General features: G+C 59.0%; 2 protein-coding genes across 2 annotated transcripts in view; both read left to right on the plus strand.

Moving 5' to 3' along the window:
* Positions 1-6,402, plus strand: part of LOC144951383 (uncharacterized) — a 19,787-nt gene extending 13,385 nt beyond the window's left edge. Inside the window, exons 5-7 of the mRNA XM_078881622.1 lie at positions 268-451; positions 4,510-4,681; positions 4,891-6,402. Of these exons, the coding sequence (XP_078737748.1) occupies positions 268-451; positions 4,510-4,681; positions 4,891-4,953 (419 nt within the window). The 3' untranslated portion in view covers positions 4,954-6,402. The remainder of the gene's footprint in view (positions 1-267; positions 452-4,509; positions 4,682-4,890) is intronic.
* Positions 6,403-12,516: 6,114 nt separating this feature from the next.
* On the plus strand, positions 12,517-17,390 carry KLHL28 (kelch like family member 28). Its single transcript, XM_078881796.1, has 2 exons — positions 12,517-13,167; positions 15,586-17,390. The coding sequence occupies exons 1-2, from the start codon at positions 12,733-12,735 to the stop codon at positions 16,954-16,956; spliced, it is 1,806 nt and encodes a 601-aa protein (XP_078737922.1). The 5' UTR covers positions 12,517-12,732; the 3' UTR covers positions 16,957-17,390.
* The last annotated feature ends 782 nt before the right edge of the window (positions 17,391-18,172 follow it).

The raw sequence follows: 18,172 nt of genomic DNA on the forward strand, positions 1-18,172 counted from the left end.
GGATTCGAACCCAGGCTCCCAGCGGTGCCGCCGTGGGGTGGTGTCTCCGAGCCTCCGAGTCACGGGAGGGCGAAGCCCGGATTCTAACCGAGGGTCCTTGACTCGCGCGCCGAACCGAGCCCCATTTGATCTCTTGGCCGTCTGGCTTTAATCGCAAGGGACGGCTGAGAACCTGAGGACCTGGATTCGAACCCGGATCTCGGTGGTGGTAGCTCAGCGTCTCAGAGCCCCGCGCTGAGGCGCTCTTGAGGTCTACGATCCGGCGAGCGATCGTGCCGTGGCGCGCGTGCCGGTGTCTGTGCGCGCAGACGAACTGCGTGGTGCTGGGCATCGAGGATCTGTGTGACGGTGGTCGGGAAGTCGGCAAGGTGAGCTCCGTCCTCGCGGAGATCCGGCACCGCTACGAGGGGCAGGCGGCGCTCGTCGCTGAGATCCAGCGCCTGCAGAGCCGGTGCGAGCGCCGCACTCACCGCACGCCTCAACCGCACTCCTCAACCGCACTCCTCACCGACACTCCTCAACCGCACTCCTCAACCACACTCCTCAACCGCACTCCTCATCGACACTCCTCAACCGCACTCCTCAACCGCACTCCTCACCGAAACTCCTCACCGACACTCCTCAACCGCACTCCTCAACCGCACTCCTCAACCGCACTCCTCAACCGCACTCCTCAACCGCACTCCTCATCGACACTCCTCAACAGCACTCCTCAACCGCACTCCTCATCGACACTCCTCACCGACACTCCTCAACCGCACTCCTCACCGACACTCCTCAACCGCACTCCTCAACCGCACTCCTCAACCGCACTCCTCATCGACACTCCTCACCGACACTCCTCAACCGCACTCCTCAACCACACTCCTCAACCGCACTCCTCATCGACACTCCTCACCGACACTCCTCAACCGCACTCCTCAACCGCACTCCTCAACCGCACTCCTCATCGACACTCCTCACCGACACTCCTCAACCGCACTCCTCAACCGCACTCCTCAACCGCACTCCTCATCGACACTCCTCAACCGCACTCCTCAACCGCACTCCTCATCGACACTCCTCACCGACACTCCTCAACCGCACTCCTCATCCACACTCCTCACCGACACTCCTCAACCGCACTCCTCATCGACACTCCTCACCGACACTCCTCACCGACACTCCTCAACCGCACTCCTCACCGACACTCCTCACCGACACTCCTCAACCGCACTCCTCAACCGCACTCCTCAACCGCACTCCTCATCGACACTCCTCAACCGCACTCCTCAACCGCACTCCTCACCGACACTCCTCACCGACACTCCTCAACCGCACTCCTCATCCACACTCCTCACCGACACTCCTCAACCGCACTCCTCATCGACACTCCTCACCGACACTCCTCACCGACACTCCTCAACCGCACTCCTCATCGACACTCCTCATCGACACTCCTCACCGACACTCCTCAACCGCACTCCTCACCGACACTCCTCACCGACACTCCTCAACCGCACTCCTCAACCGCAGTCCTCATCGACACTCCTCATCGACACTCCTCACCGACACTCCTCAACCGCACTCCTCACCGACACTCCTCACCGACACTCCTCAACCGCACTCCTCAACCGCACTCCTCATCGACACTCCTCATCGACACTCCTCACCGACACTCCTCACCGACACTCCTCAACCGCACTCCTCAACCGCACTCCTCACCGACACTCCTCAACCGCACTCCTCATCGACACTCCTCACCGACACTCCTCACCGACACTCCTCAACCGCACTCCTCATCGACACTCCTCATCGACACTCCTCACCGACACTCCTCAACCGCACTCCTCACCGACACTCCTCACCGACACTCCTCAACCGCACTCCTCACCGCACTCCTCATCGACACTCCTCAACCGCACTCCTCATCGACACTCCTCATCGACACTCCTCAACCGCACTCCTCACCGCACTCCTCATCGACACTCCTCATCGACACTCCTCACCGACACTCCTCAACCGCACTCCTCATCGACACTCCTCATCGACACTCCTCATCGACACTCCTCACCGACACTCCTCAACCGCACTCCTCACCGCACTCCTCACCGACACTCCTCAACCGCACTCCTCACCGACACTCCTCATCGACACTCCTCACCGACACTCCTCAACCGCACTCCTCATCGACACTCCTCACCGACACTCCTCAACCGCACTCCTCATCCACACTCCTCAACCGCACTCCTCAACCGCACTCCTCATCCACACTCCTCACCGACACTCCTCAACCGCACTCCTCATCCACACTCCTCAACCGCACTCCTCAACCGCACTCCTCACCGACACTCTTCACCGACACTCCTCAACCGCACTCCTCATCGACACTCCTCACCGACACTCCTCATCGACACTCCTCACCGACACTCCTCAACCGCACTCCTCATCGACACTCCTCACCGACACTCCTCAACCGCACTCCTCACCGACACTCCTCAACCGCACTCCTCATCCACACTCCTCAACCGCACTCCTCATCGACACTCCTCACCGACACTCCTCAACCGCACTCCTCATCCACACTCCTCAACCGCACTCCTCAACCGCACTCCTCATCCACACTCCTCAACCGCACTCCTCATCGACACTCCTCACCGACACTCCTCAACCGCACTCCTCAACCGCACTCCTCATCCACACTCCTCAACCGCACTCCTCATCGACACTCCTCACCGACACTCCTCAACCGCACTCCTCATCCACACTCCTCAACCGCACTCCTCAACCGCACTCCTCATCCACACTCCTCAACCGCACTCCTCATCGACACTCCTCATCGACACTCCTCAACCGCACTCCTCAACCGCACTCCTCAACCGCACTCCTCAACCGCACTCCTCAACCGCACTCCTCATCCACACTCCTCAACCGCACTCCTCAACCGCACTCCTCATCCACACTCCTCAACCGCACTCCTCAACCGCACTCCTCATCCACACTCCTCAACCGCACTCCTCATCCACACTCCTCACCGACACTCCTCATCCACACTCCTCAACCGCACTCCTCAACCGCACTCCTCATCCACACTCCTCAACCGCACTCCTCATCCACACTCCTCAACCGCACTCCTCAACCGCACTCCTCATCCACACTCCTCATCCACACTCCTCAACCGCACTCCTCAACCGCACTCCTCATCCACACTCCTCAACCGCACTCCTCATCCACACTCCTCAACCGCACTCCTCAACCGCACTCCTCATCCACACTCCTCAACCGCACTCCTCATCGACACTCCTCATCGACACTCCTCACCGACACTCCTCAACCGCACTCCTCATCCACACTCCTCAACCGCACTCCTCATCCACACTCCTCAACCGCACTCCTCATCGACACTCCTCATCCACACTCCTCAACCGCACTCCTCAACCGCACTCCTCAACCGCACTCCTCATCCACACTCCTCAACCGCACTCCTCAACCGCACTCCTCAACCGCACTCCTCAACCGCACTCCTCAACCGCACTCCTCAACCGCACTCCTCAACCGCACTCCTCATCCACACTCCTCAACCGCACTCCTCAACCGCACTCCTCAACCGCACTCCTCACCGACACTCCTCAACCGCACTCCTCAACCGCACTCCTCAACCGCACTCCTCAACCGCACTCCTCAACCGCACTCGTTCACGCGGAACTGTCAACTGTGACAATCATCGTCACCGCCGCACTCATTTAACTTTACTGAACCACGCTCACAATGGTTCAATCATCATCCTCAACACAACAGGGTTAACCAATATCAACTACACACACACCATGGCATCACGACACACCACGCAGGGTTACCTACACTCAAGCCACGCTCACACACCACACACACACAGTGCTGACCATCATTTGCTCAAGCATGCTCCCACCGTGATGATCATCACCAACATCACCACTGGGTCTACCACACTCAACCACACCGTGGTAAATGAGTACTTGGTGCAGTGTGGTCAGCTTCCGCACAAGGCAAAGGCCGCCAATATCGTACCGTGCTCGTCGCACCGCCGCCTTGCGTGCCGTGCGCCCTTAATAGGTGCTCGCCAACGAGCACGTGCCCCAACAGTTTGTTGAAGGGTACACCGGGGATCTTTGCCTTTTGTGTACCTGCCCACGAGACGTTTTTGTGTCTTTATCCGTGTCTCCAAGCGCTTGCGTGTGGGCCGTTAGGGGGAGCGGCAGCGTAGAAGTTGGCGCGCTGCCGCTACGAACCTGACGGGCAGAGCTGGATTCCCGCTCGCGGCCAACGGCAGCGACGATTTTCTGAACCAGTCTCGGGCCTCCGTTTGGTCGGCCGAGCCTGAAACGAGTACCCGGTGCGCTGTGTAAACGTCGCCACTCGGGAGATAAACGCGGCCGGGCGTGGTGCTGGCTACGGCGGCCTTCATAGGCGTTGCTCGCTGCTAACAACAACGCTCGCCCCAACAGTCGGTCGACGGCTACAAGGGGGTCTGTGCGTGGGCCGGTGCGGCAGGTTCGCGGTGGACTGGCGGGAATCGGAGCGGCAAATGCGCGCCCTGCTGGGCGCCACGGCGAGCGTGGTGTGCACCCTGCACGCGCCGCCCGGCTACCCCAACGCCGGCAGCGGCGCCACTCTGCTGTCCGTCACCGGCGCCGAGCCGCGCCCCGACATCTCCACGCTCCGGGTGCGAGTCGGAACGTTCTCTCGGTCCGCCGCATTGTCGCCGCACCGTCTCAGACTTCCCGGTATCAAGCCGCGATAACCCTGGACTCCTATTCTGTGGGTCTTTCGGTAAAGTCACGTAGAAGACCCAAAGAATATTAATTCCTGCAGTCACGAAAGCTTCAAGTCAAGATTTAACCCCGTCCTCCCTGCTGCCCTCTTTTCCCGCAGCCGCCTCAAGACTCGCCCACACTCACCGACTGGCTCGCGTACCTGCAGCACGTGTTTGCCTGAGCTGCGGGGAAACGCCTGCGGCCGCAAACAACTCGGCACGGCGACAACCACCGCTTGGTCCCTCTCTGGCGTGTCTCTCTCTGCCGTGTCTCTCTGGCCGTGTCTCTCTCTGCCGTGTCTCTCTGGCCGTGTCTCTCTCTGCCGTGTCTCTCTGGCCGTGTCTCTCTCTGCCGTGTCTCTCTGGCCGTGTCTCTCTCTGCCGTGTCTCTCTGGCGTGTCTCTCTCTGCCGTGTCTCTCTGGCCGTGTCTCTCTCTGCCGTGTCTCTCTGGCCGTGTCTCTCTCTGCCGTGTCTCTCTGGCCGTGTCTCTCTCTGCCGTGTCTCTCTCTGGCCGTGTCTCCGTGTGTGATTGACGACGACTATCCGTCACTTCACCTGTCGGTGGAAGTATTTGGTTGTGTATGAATTCCGGATGCGTTCTACATGAACCTCGGAATAATCCAAGAAAAAATAGGACGCACAATTTTCGGACGATTGCAAACATTTTTTGCTTCCGACTGGAAGTGATATCACTCACTTGATGTCACATCTGTGCTGTTCCTGCCAAAAGTGTTGTGACGTGACGCCACTACATTCTAGCACAAAGGCATTTGAGATTGGTGCATAACGTAGACGATTCAGAAATTGTCCTTCAATATCGATTATTTTTTTCCCTCCTGAGTGCATATTGCCCGTCTATCATGCCATGCTGTGTCTGCATGTGTCTCCATCTGTTAGCTGTGTGTCTGTGTGCCTGGTGCCGTGATGTTCGCTGTGTCCGTATGTGTCTCTATCTGTTAGCTGTGTGTGTGTGGCTGGTCTCCTGTTGGCTGTCTGCATGTGTCTCTATCTGTTAGCTGTGTGTGCCTGGTGCCGTGATGTTGGCTGTGTCTGTATGTGTGTCTATCTGTTAGCTGTGTGTGTGGCTGGTCTCCTGTTGGCTGTGTCTGTATGTGTCTCTATCTGTTGGCTGTGTGTGTGTGGCTGTCCCGTGTTGTTGGCTGTCTGCATGTGTCTCTATCTGTTAGCTGTGTGTGTGTGCCTGGTGCCGTGATGTTCGCTGTGTCTGCATGTGTCTCTATCTGTTGGCTGTGTGTGTGTGCCTGGTGCCGTGATGTTCGCTGTGTCTGCATGTGTCTCTATCTGTTGGCTGTGTGTGTGTGCCTGGTGCTGTGATGTTCGCTGTGTCTGTATGTGTCTCTATCTGTTAGCTGTGTGTGTGTGGCTGTCCCGTGTTGTTGGCTGTCTGCATGTGTCTCCATCTGTTGGCTGTGTGTGTGTGCCTGGTGCTGTGATGTTCGCTGTGTCTGTGGCCGTGTCTCCACAGCCGTCTCTGGCTACATTTCACTTCGTACTTTGGTCTCATCGTCGTCATGAGCATCCGTTATGAATCACGCGGTGGGGCGAATGGTTTTATTTTCTTCTACTTTTGGTAACTGTACATTTATTTTTGTCGTAATAAAATGTTCCGCTTTCTAATTCTGAAACATGATGGATGGATGTACACGGTGTGGCGTGTGTGTGCGGTAGTGCAGCGGTTAGCGCGCTGCGCCACGAATCCCCGCGGCCCGAGTTCGATTCCCGCTCACAGCCTACACCAGAGACGGTTATCTGAACCGGTCCTGGGCCTCCCAGAAGTCGACTCAAATGAGTACCTGGTGCGGCGTGTAAACATCGCTACTGGGGAGACAAAGGCGGCGGGCGTGGTGCTGGCCACCCCCTCGTGTGCCGTGCCAGCCTTTCTAGGTGCTCGCGAACATCACTTGCCCCAACAGCCCGTTCAGGCTACACGTCTGTGCTTTTCGCACGACGTGTTTTGGTATCGTTTGCCACATTTAGGGTTTTTCGAATTGGATTTTTGTCTCCTCGTCCTGGTAACCAACTGCACGAGAGAAGGCCGCTGGACCGGTGGTCTGCCACTCTGCTACTGCACCGTGCCAACTGAGCCCGGAGTGCAAAGGGGGTTTTGGTGGCTTTTGTCTGTTTCGGCACGTTCATTGTAACACAAACAACGACGACGATGGATAATCGCCGATCTTTCGTACGATTGAGAGAGATGCAGAGCGTGGCAGGCAGACGCTCGACAATTCTCTACCTCTGGACCACACGGGAGGATTCTTGTGCATATTGCGATTGAGCAATTAGTCAAATGAAAATGATCCACGCACGGCGTTCCAACTCGGTTCTGCCCGTTAGCAGTTTTTGAGACTTAGAATCGGTAACCGGTTTTCAAAACGGTTTGCACCACAAACAAACGCCATGGTGCCGTCTCGTGTGCATGCTGTCGTTTAGTCTCACCCCCCCCCACCTCGTCTCACCCCCCCCCCCTCACCTCGTCTCACCCCCCCCACCTCGTCTCACTTCGCCGCTCTACGCTGCGTCACTGAGCCCCGCCTGGAAGCGCGAGTGGGAGAGTTAAGGGAGAGGGAGGAGAGAGTGAAGGGAGAGGGTGGAGAGAGTGAAGGGAGAGGGTGGAGAGAGTGAAGGGAGAGGGTGGAGAGAGTGAAGGGAGAGGGTGGAGAGAGTGAAGGGAGAGGGTGGAGAGAGTGAAGGGAGAGGGTGGAGAGAGTGAAGGAAGAGGGTGGAGAGAATTAAGGGAGAGGGAGGAGAGAGTGAAGGGAGAGGGTGGAGAGAACGAAGGGAGAGGGTGGAGAGAGCGAAGGGAGAGGGTGGAGAGAGTGAAGGGAGAGGGTGGAGAGAGTGAAGGGAGAGGGTGGAGAGAGTGAAGGGAGAGGGTGGAGAGAGTGAAGGGAGAGGGTGGAGAGAGTGAAGGAAGAGGGTGGAGAGAATTAAGGGAGAGGGAGGAGAGAGTGAAGGGAGAGGGTGGAGAGAACGAAGGGAGAGGGTGGAGAGAGCGAAGGGAGAGGGTGGAGAGAGTGAAGGGAGAGGGTGGAGAGAGTGAAGGGAGAGGGTGGAGAGAGTGAAGGGAGAGGGTGGAGAGAGTGAAGGGAGAGGGAGGAGAGAGTGAAGGGAGAGGGTGGAGAGAACGAAGGGAGAGGGAGGAGAGAGCGAAGGGAGAGGGTGGAGAGAGTTAAGGGAGAGGGTGGAGAGAGTGAAGGGAGAGGGTGGAGAGAGTGAAGGGAGAGGGTGGAGAGAGTGAAGGGAGAGGGTGGAGAGAGTGAAGGGAGAGGGTGGAGAGAGTGAAGGGAGAGGGTGGAGAGAGTGAAGGGAGAGGGTGGAGAGAGTGAAGGGAGAGGGAGGAGAGAGTGAAGGGAGAGGGCGGAGAGAGTGAAGGGAGAGGGCGGAGAGAGTTAAGGGAGAGGGTGGAGAGAGTGAAGGGAGAGGGTGGAGAGAGTGAAGGGAGAGGGAGGAGAGAGTGAAGGGAGAGGGTGGAGAGAACGAAGGGAGAGGGAGGAGAGAGTGAAGGGAGAGGGTGGAGAGAGTTAAGGGAGAGGGTGGAGAGAGTGAAGGGAGAGGGTGGAGAGAGTGAAGGGAGAGGGTGGAGAGAGTGAAGGGAGAGGGAGGAGAGAGTGAAGGGAGAGGGTGGAGAGAACGAAGGGAGAGGGAGGAGAGAGTGAAGGGAGAGGGTGGTGAGAGTGAAGGGAGAGGGTGGAGAGAGTGAAGGGAGAGGGAGGAGAGAGTGAAGGGAGAGGGCGGAGAGAGTGAAGGGAGAGGGCGGAGAGAGTGAAGGGAGAGGGTGGAGAGAGTTAAGGGAGAGGGTGGAGAGAGTGAAGGGAGAGGGAGGAGAGAGTTAAGGGAGAGGGAGGAGAGAGTTAAGGGAGAGGGAGGAGAGAGTGAAGGGAGAGGGTGGAGAGAGTGAAGGGAGAGGGAGGAGAGAGTTAAGGGAGAGGGTGGAGAGAGTGAAGGGAGAGGGTGGAGAGAGTGAAGGGAGAGGGAGGAGAGAGTTAAGGGAGAGGGAGGAGAGAGTTAAGGGAGAGGGAGGAGAGAGTGAAGGGAGAGGGTGGAGAGAGTGAAGGGAGAGGGAGGAGAGAGTTAAGGGAGAGGGTGGAGAGAGTTAAGGGAGAGGGAGGAGAGAGTGAAGGGAGAGGGTGGAGAGAGTGAAGGGAGAGGGAGGAGAGAGTGAAGGGAGAGGGCGGAGAGAGTGAAGGGAGAGGGAGGAGAGAGTGAAGGGAGAGGGAGGAGAGAGTTAAGGGAGAGGGAGGAGAGAGTGAAGGGAGAGGGTGGAGAGAGTGAAGGGAGAGGGAGGAGAGAACGAAGGGAGAGGGAGGAGAGAGCGAAGGGAGAGGGTGGAGAGTGTGAAGGGAGAGGGTGGAGAGAGTGAAGGGAGAGGGTGGAGAGAGTGAAGGGAGAGGGTGGAGAGAGTTAAGGGTGAGGGGTGGAGAGAGTGAAGGGAGAGGGAGGAGAGAGTGAAGGGAGAGGGTGGAGAGAGTGAAGGGAGTGGGTGGAGAGAGTTAAGGGAGAGGGTGGAGAGAGTGAAGGGAGAGGGAGGAGAGAGTGAAGGGAGAGGGTGGAGAGAGTTAAGGGAGAGGGAAGAGAGTGTGAAGGGAGAGGGTGGAGAGAGTGAAGGGAGAGGGTGGAGAGAGTTAAGGGAGAGGGAGGAGAGAGTGAAGGGAGAGGGTGGAGAGAGTGAAGGAAGAGGGTGGAGAGAGTGAAGGGAGTGGGTGGAGAGAGTGAAGGGAGAGGGTGGAGAGAGTTAAGGGAGAGGGAGGAAGAGAACGAAGGGAGAGGGAGGAGAGAGCGAAGGGAGAGGGTGGAGAGAGTGAAGGGAGAGGGTGGAGAGAGTGAAGGGAGAGGTGGTGGAGAGAGTGAAGGGAGAGGGTGGAGAGAGTTAAGGGAGAGGGTGGAGAGAGTGAAGGGTGAGGGAGGAGAGAGTGAAGGGAGAGGGTGGTGAGAGTGAAGGGAGAGGGTGGAGAGAGTTAAGGGAGAGGGTGGAGAGAGTGAAGGAGAGGGAGGAGAGAGTGAAGGGAGAGGGTGGAGAGAGTTAAGGGAGAGGGAGAGAGAGTGAAGGGAGAGGGTGGAGAGAGTGAAGGGAGAGGGTGGAGAGAGTTAAGGGAGAGGGAGGAGAGAGTGAAGGGAGAGGGTGGAGAGAGTGAAGGGAGAGGGTGGAGAGAGTGAAGGGAGAGGGTGGAGAGAGTTAAGGGAGAGGGAGGAGAGAACGAAGGGAGAGGGTGGAGAGAGTTAAGGGAGAGGGAAGAGAGAGTGAAGGGAGAGGGTGGAGAGAGTGAAGGGAGAGGGTGGAGAGAGTTAAGGGAGAGGGAGGAGAGAACGAAGGGAGAGGGTGGAGAGAGTTAAGGGAGAGGGTGGAGAGAGTGAAGGGAGAGGGTGGAGAGAGTGAAGGAAGAGGGTGGAGAGAGTGAAGGGGAGAGTTAAGGGAGAGGGAGGAGAGAGTTAAGGGAGAGGGTGGAGAGTGTGAAGGGAGAGGGTGGAGAGAGTGAAGGGAGAGGGAGGAGAGAGTGAAGGGAGAGGGTGGAGAGAGTTAAGGGAGAGGGTGGAGAGAGTGAAGGGAGAGGGTGGAGAGAGTGAAGGGAGAGGGCGGAGAGAGTTAAGGGAGAGGGAGGAGAGAGTTTAGGGAGAGGGCGGAGAGAGTCAAGGGAGAGGGAGGAGAGAGTTAAGGGAGAGGGTGGAGAGAGTGAAGGGAGAGGGTGGAGAGAGTGAAGGGAGAGGGTGGAGAGAGTGAAGGGAGAGGGTGGAGAGAGCGAAGGGAGAGGGTGGAGAGAGCGAAGGGAGAGGAAGGAGAGAGTGAAGGGAGAGGGTGGAGAGAGTTAAGGGAGAGGGTGGAGAGAGTGAAGGGAGAGGGAGGAGAGAGTGAAGGGAGAGGGTGGAGAGAGTTAAGGGAGAGGGTGGAGAGAGCGAAGGGAGAGGGTGGAGAGAGCGAAGGGAGAGGGAGGAGAGAGTGAAGGGAGAGGGCGGAGAGAGTGAAGGGAGAGGGTGGAGAGAGTGAAGGGAGAGGGAGGAGAGAGTGAAGGGAGAGGGCGGAGAGAGTGAAGGGAGAGGGTGGAGAGAGTGAAGGGAGAGGGAGGAGAGAGTGAAAGGAGCGGGAGGAACGCCCCCCATCGGCGTTGGGGATGACGAGGCCCCTCTCGGTCCCTCTCCACCGGAGCTCTCCGTCGTGCCGCTGCAGCGCCAATGCCGACAAGCGAAGGCGGATCACAACCTGTGCCGGCTGGAAGACCTACCAGAGGTGGCCTTCGCAAATGTCAAGAGGAAGGTGCTTTACTCCTACATGGTCCGGTTTCACCAACAGGACACCCTGAGGAGCCACAAGGACCATGCCTGGAGGAAAGCCCTGCCCTGCATCTCTCCGGAGAGGCCTCGCTGGAGGCAACTCTACTCCAGGCCGACGTACAACCGCATCGGCGACCTCAGCTGGAGCATCGCCCACGGCACCGTCACCACCAACGCCTCCCTGGCGCGCTTCACCGACACGCCCCCGGAGTGCCGGTTCTGCGGTAAACTGGAGACTGTGGCACACCAATACGTGGAGTGCAAGAGCCTGGACTCGCTGTTCAAGGTCCTGAGAAACATCCTCCTAAAGTTCAGCCTCCACTTCTCCCCGACGCTCCTCATCTTTGGATACCGAAAGGGCGACGGATCCCAACATCTTCAGGGGCTGGTCAACGTGCTCGTCGGCTACGCCAAGCTCGCCATATACAGGGCGAGGAAGGTGGCCCTGGAGGGGAAACGTCCGGCCAACAGCCTGGGCATCTTCCGCGCTCTGGTCGGAGCCAGGGTGTGGCTGGAGTTCCGCCATGCGCGGTTGACCCACGCCGTGCCGGCCTTCATGGAGCAGTGGGCAATGGAGGAGGCCGTGTGCTCCGTGGCAGATGACGGAGAGCTCTGCATGCTGTTATGAACTACCCGTCGGAGGCCGTCGGACTGCGAGGGGGGTGCCGTACATAACGAGAGAGTGAGCGAGAGAATGAGCGACAGAACGAGCGAGAGAGAGAGCGAGTGAGAGAGAGAGCGAGAGAGCGAGCGAGAGAGTGAGCGAAATAGCAAGCGAGGGCTACATAAAGCCCAGTTTAAAAAAAAAAATTACGAAATGATGACCGAAACAAAGTGCCGAATACACCGAGCATCTTCTTGTTTCCACTGATCGTAAAAAAAAAGAGAGGGAGGAGAGAGTGAAGGGAGAGGGAGGAGAGAGCGAAGGGAGAGGGAGGAGAGAGTGAAGGGAGAGGGAGGAGAGAGCGAAGGGAGAGGGAGGAGAGAGTGAAGGGAGAGGGAGGAGAGAGTGAAGGGAGAGGGAGGAGAGAGCGAAGGGAGAGGGAGGAGAGAGTGAAGGGAGAGGGAGGAGAGAGTGAAGGGAGAGGGTGGAGAGAGTTAAGGGAGAGGGTGGAGAGAGCGAAGGGAGAGGGAGGAGAGAGTGAAGGGAGAGGGAGGAGAGAGCGAAGGGAGAGGGAGGAGAGAGTGAAGGGAGAGGGAGGAGAGAGCGAAGGGAGAGGGAGGAGAGAGTGAAGGGAGAGGGAGGAGAGAGTGAAGGGAGAGGGAGGAGAGAGTGAAGGGAGAGGGAGGAGAGAGTGAAGGGAGAGGGAGGAGAGAGCGAAGGGAGAGGGAGGAGAGAGTGAAGGGAGAGGGAGGAGAGAGCGAAGGGAGAGGGAGGAGAGAGTTAAGGGAGAGAGTGAAGGGAGAGGGAGGAGAGAGCGAAGGGAGAGGGCGGAGAGAGTGAAGGGAGAGGGAGGAGAGAGTGAAGGGAGAGGGAGGAGAGAGCGAAGGGAGAGGGAGGAGAGAGTGAAGGGAGAAGGAGGAGAGAGCGAAGGGAGAGGGAGGAGAGAGTTAAGGGAGAGAGTGAAGGGAGAGGGAGGAGAGAGCGAAGGGAGAGGGCGGAGAGAGTGAAGGGAGAGGGCTGTCACTAAGCCGGACCAGACGCGACGCGGCAACCTCAACACAGCAGCCGTCCATGATGGACCCGTTCGTACAACAACAGCAGCAGCAACAACAGCAGCTCCCTCGTCTTCTCGCCCCTCAACAGCAGCAAGAGCAACAACAGCAACAACAGCAACCGCCGGCATACACGCTCGCCAACCTGGCCTACCCGCACTCGGAGCAGCTGCTCGAGGGCCTGAACCAGCTGCGGCAGCAGCGCGCTCTGTGCGACGTGGTGCTGTGCGCGGGCGCGGCGCGCTGCCCCGCGCACCGCGCCGTGCTCGCCTCCATCAGCCCCTACTTCCGCGCCATGTTCGCAGGCGGCCTGGCGCACGAGCACCCCGAGGTGCGCCTGCGGTGCGTCGCCGAGGCGGCGCTGCACGCCATCGTCGACTTCGCCTACACGGGCGCCGTGTACGTGTCGCAGGACACGGTCGAGGCTCTGCTCACGGCTGCGAACCTCCTGCAGGTTGGTGGGTGGTGTGGGGCGAACGTCGTGGCAACGTTGGTGGTTTGATGTTTGTGTCGGCGGTGCGGAGGTTTTTTGTTGTTCTAACACCCCCCCCCCTGCCTCCATCTCGTCGCCTTCGCTGTGCACGGTTGGCCACGTACGGTGCGAAAGAAGTCCGACGAACAGTCCAGACGCAACGTTGGGCCCGACTGTTACAACCACACGCCAACGTTGGGTCAACGTTGGGCCCAACGGTTACAACCACACACCAACGTTGGGTCAACGTGGGGCCCGACTGTTACAACCACACGCCAACGTTGGGTCAACGTTGGGCCCAACGGTTACAACCACACACCAACGTTGGGTCAACGTTGGGGCCAACGGTTACAACCACACACCAACGTTGGGTCAACGTTGGACCCAACGGTTACAACCACACGCCAACGTTGGGCCAACGTTGGTCTCGACGGGTCCTATGGCTGGGGTGTATCTCCCGTGTGCTCCACGTCTCTTCAACGTGTGTACGTGCAGCAGCAGCAGCACTCGACTGTCTCGTCTGTACACGTGAACGTGATGAGGGCATGGGCCCAATTGTGTTAATGTGGTGGGTGGGTGAGTGGTGGGTGAGTGTGAGTGAGTGGTGGGTTACAGTGTGAGTGGTGGGTGAGTGTGGGTAGTGGGTGGAGGGTGGGTGGTGAGTGGGTGGTGGGTGAGTGGGTGTGGATGGTGGGTGGGTTGGTTGGTGGGTGTGGGTGGGTGAGCGAGTGGTGGGTGGGCGAGTGTGAGGTGTGGGTGAGTGGAGGGTTGAGAGTGAGTGGTGGGTGAGGGTGAGTGAGCGGTGGGTGAGTGGTGGGTGAGGTTGAGTGAGTGGTGGGTGAGTGAGTGGTGGGTGAGGGTGAGTGAGCGGTGGGTGAGTGCGAGTGAGTGGTGGGTGAGGGTAAGTGAGTGGTGGGTGAGTGCGAGTGAGTGGTGGGTGGGCGAGTGTGAGTGGTGGGTGAGTGGTGGGTGAGTGCGAGTGAGTGGTGGGTGAGTGCGAGTGAGTGGTGGGTGAGTGTGAGTGGTGGGTGAGTGTGAGTGAGCGGTGGGTGAGTGCGAGTGAGCGGTGGGTCACTTATTGGTGAGTGGTGTCTTCTGTTACGTGTCACTTAAAGATCCGTCTTAGTCCATCGGCCCATTGGCTTTCCAGTCCTGGTGATTGTAGGTGAGGTCCGGTGAGTTCAGTATCGGCGAGTGCAAACAATAAACTTGGCGTCCTCTGGGCTAACACCGTTTGAGACGAGGCTCAAAAGAAAGCTGTCTCTGGTGTGGACCAATCAGTTTCAAGGACTGCATATTTTGTCAGAGTACATTTTACTGGTAGGAACCTCCTAGTTACACCAGCCCACAAGGGATTATTATGTCCCTCCGTCGTTCTTCAAAAAATGGGAGGGGTGGGGCTGGGTAGAGTGGGGCTGGGTGGGGAGGGGCTGGTCACCCTGTGGTGCCCTTATAAAGCTAAACGTTTAGCCTACTCACGCCGGCTTGTGCCGGCCCTCACAGTCATCCATATTTGCGGAATACACCACGCCGCCGTTGACCCTGGCCATTGACCGAGCAACCCAACGTTCCTAGCAGCTCCCTCCGCAGGAATGTGTTTTGTTTGCATTCTGACCACAAGCATTGTGGTTAATGCAGACGTGATTCCTTGTAAAAGGTTTCAGTTTGGTGTTTTAACATCTCAACACAGTTGTTTTGTTGGCATAAAAAAGGGGAAAACCTATTCTCATATTTTGGTACTGGCAAAGGAGGTCCCATGATGTAGATATGGATGAAATGTGCTTAAGATAATTTCTACATATGAAATGCACGGACTTTTAAGATTAATGCCTTCCACATGCTATGGCCATCTGGACTACGATTTGCCGTTGGTTTGTGAAGACAAAGGTTCAGTTGTGCAACGTCCCTCCTCGTGCCACTGCTGGATGAAGGACCAGCAGTGGACGAAGCTCGATTGAAAATCCTCAAACTTGACCCCACGAAACGCAACCCTAAAAATCAACCAACTGGTGTACATTTATACTGCTGGTTTGGACAGAGGCATAGGAATCTAAGAAACTCGGCCATCGTGTAAACTGCCGTGCCGGGAGATTGAAAAATTGTCAGGCTGTGGCATACAAACTCAGTGTGCTAACCGTGGCACCGCATTCATGTCCCTCAAACGTACAGCATGGTTACAAATCCTGAAATATTCGGCCCATTCAAAATAATGTTGAAGATTTAGAGCTAAAACCTTGACATCTGACACCAGCCTGTTTCCACGTATGTTACGACTCCACCCGGGAAGGAAACAATTTGAATCACCGTCGCGCCACGGCAGCGGCGTCCCATCCATCACGGCCGCGACTGACAAATCGAAGTATTAAAATATGCTCCGACTGCACCCCGCCATCTCCGCAGGTGCGGCTGGTGCTCAAAGAGTGCTGCGACTTCCTCGAGCGCCAGCTCGACCCGGCCAACTGCATCGGCATCGCGCGCTTCGCCGACGCTCACGGCTGCCCCGAGCTGCGCCTGGCGGCGCGGCGCTTCCTGCAGCAGCGCTTCGAAGAGGTCCGCCGCACCGAGGAGTTCCTCGAGCTGAGTCCCGCCGAGCTGCACGAGGTGCTGTCGAGCGACGGCCTCGCCGTCACCTCGGAGGAGTCGGCGTTCGGCGCGCTCGAGAGCTGGGTGAAGGCGGCCCCCCGCGAGCGCCGGGCCCACCTGCCGGCCCTCATGCGCTGCGTGCGGCTGCCCCTGCTCAGCGTCAAGTCGCTGACGCGGCTGTACGAGGCCAACCAGCTGCTGCGGGACGACCGCGCCTGCAAGCAGCTCCTCAACGAGGCCCTGCGCTACCACTTCGCGCCCGAGGAGCGGCTGGCGCCGCACGCCTCTGAGCCGATGGCGCGGCCCCGCTGCGCGCCGCGGGTCCTGTGCGCGGTGGGCGGCAAGAACGGGCTGTTCGCCACGCTGGACTGCGTGGAGGCGTACCAGCCCGGCAGCGACACGTGGGCGCCGCTGCCGCCCCTCGCCAAGCCGCGCTACGAGTGTGCCTGCGCCGTGCTGGAGCGGCGCCTGTACGTGGTGGGCGGCGTGGCGTGCCGCGTGCGCAACCGCGTGCCCTACGGGCGGCACGAAAGCTCGGTGGAGCGGTGGGACCCGGAGGTGGCCAGCTGGGACCTGGCGCCCGCCATGACGGAGTGCCGCAGCACGCTGGGGCTGGCCGTGCTGGACGGCGAGCTGTTCGCGCTGGGCGGCTACGACGGGCAGAACTACCTGCGCTCCGTGGAGCGGTTCTCCCCGCGCCTCGGCCGCTGGAGCCCCGCCGAGCCCATGCTGAAGAAGCGCAGCTGCTTCGCCGCGGCCGCCCTCGCCGGGATGATCTACGCCGTCGGCGGCTACGGCCCCGCGCACCTCAACAGCGTGGAGAGGTTCGACCCGGGCAAGGGCGACTGGGAGATGGTGGCGCCCATGGCGGACAAGCGCATCAACTTCGGCGCGGGCGTGGCGATGGGCTTCCTGTTCGTGGTGGGCGGACACAACGGCGTGAACCACCTGGCCAGCATCGAGCGCTACGACCCGCAGCTCGACCAGTGGACCACGTGCCGGCCGATGAGCGCCCCCCGCACCGGCGTGGGGGTGTCGGTGATCGACGGCTTCCTGTACGCGGTGGGCGGCCACTCGGGCTCCGCCTACCTGGGCCTCACGCAGACGTACGACCCCGGCTCGGACGAGTGGAAGGATTGCGCCGGCATGGGCTCGTGCAGATGCAACTTTGGCCTGGCGGCGCTTTGAGGCGTTTTCTGAAACTCTAACCTCCCTGACGCGGCGCACGTTACCCGCTCGCCTCATCGCCCCCCTCCCACTGTCATGCACTCGCGTCGCGTCTCTGTGGCGGTGGTGGTGGTGTATGGTTTCATCGCACGCGACCGGTGCCAGAGACCGTGGCGTGACCTTAGCAATCGCTGGGCTTGGCCAAAGCTACCCAGCAGCAGCAGCAGCAAGTAACGGCCCTTTCACAGCAACGATTCGCACGGCCCCTGGATTCCTGTCAAGCGAGGACGGCCGTCGTCTTGCAGACGTCGCCACCGTCCCCTGCGTTCCCCTGGTCCATGTTGAGAAGAAGAATGGAAGGATGATGAGGCATGTCTTGTTATTGGGAGGTGAAGCTGGACCAAGAAGTTGGTGGTTGACACAGCGCTTATCTGTAACGCTGTGCGAGAAGGCGAGTGGGGCGGGCGGGCGGGCGGGGGGCTGGTGGCTTTGCTTAGTCTGCTAATGCCCACTACTGTAACAGGTGTGTTTATCGCCTCGTGTGAGTTGCACGTGGAAATACTCCACGAGTTGTTTTTCGTGTTGGCCGTGGTGTGGGGCCGCCTTGAGCTGGATCGTCTATGACCTAATGACTTAACAACGTCCGAGCAGCCCCCCGCGAGTGTTCACTCTGGAAGTAAATTAATTATGGGGGGGGGAATTTCTGCGGAACGTTCCGGAAGGTTCCGAGTCCAGCCCACCAGCAGGACAAGTAGTCCAGTTTGCGCCTCTTAAAACTGCAATCAAAATAAAATATTTATTTTACGCGCCAATATCGCCCTCAATAAGTCGGCGTTGGTGCACATCACGGCAGAACGGGAACGGTTACAGGGGGCATAGAATAGAGGATTCCGACCGGCCGTTAAATCGGAACCGCTGTTATTGTCGCACGCTCGTCTTGCCGAGCGGGAGAGGGAGGCCCCCGGTTAGGGGGGCGCCCGTCAAGAAGGGGCGACATTGCCTCTGCCGCAGACCACGTGGGGTTGCGCTCGCTGGGGCCCCAGGTGCGGAGGCTCATCTGGTTAATCCTGCGGCGGGGGCGCTGGCGGCGTCGTGCGTGCGAGGACTTTGGGAAGCGCGTGTCGTGCGATCGTGAACGAAGGCCGGTGCATGAATAAAGAGCCTCGTAATTGGACTGCGTCGGTGCCAAAGGGGAAGGCTGGACCACGATACAACTTGCCACCTACGGAGTTTCCCC

Source organism: Lampetra fluviatilis, chromosome 62 (genome assembly GCF_964198595.1).
Source record: "Lampetra fluviatilis chromosome 62, kcLamFluv1.1, whole genome shotgun sequence".
Classification (NCBI taxonomy): Eukaryota; Metazoa; Chordata; class Hyperoartia; order Petromyzontiformes; family Petromyzontidae; genus Lampetra; species Lampetra fluviatilis.

Excerpts from the sequence above, each read along its gene's own strand:
- KLHL28 (XM_078881796.1), top strand. The coding sequence starts at position 12,733 with ATGATGGACCCGTTCGTACAACAACAGCAGCAGCAACAACAGCAGCTC. Across the intron at positions 13,168-15,585 it reads CGGCTGCGAACCTCCTGCAG|GTGCGGCTGGTGCTCAAAGA; the intron begins GTTGGTGGGTGG and ends CCATCTCCGCAG.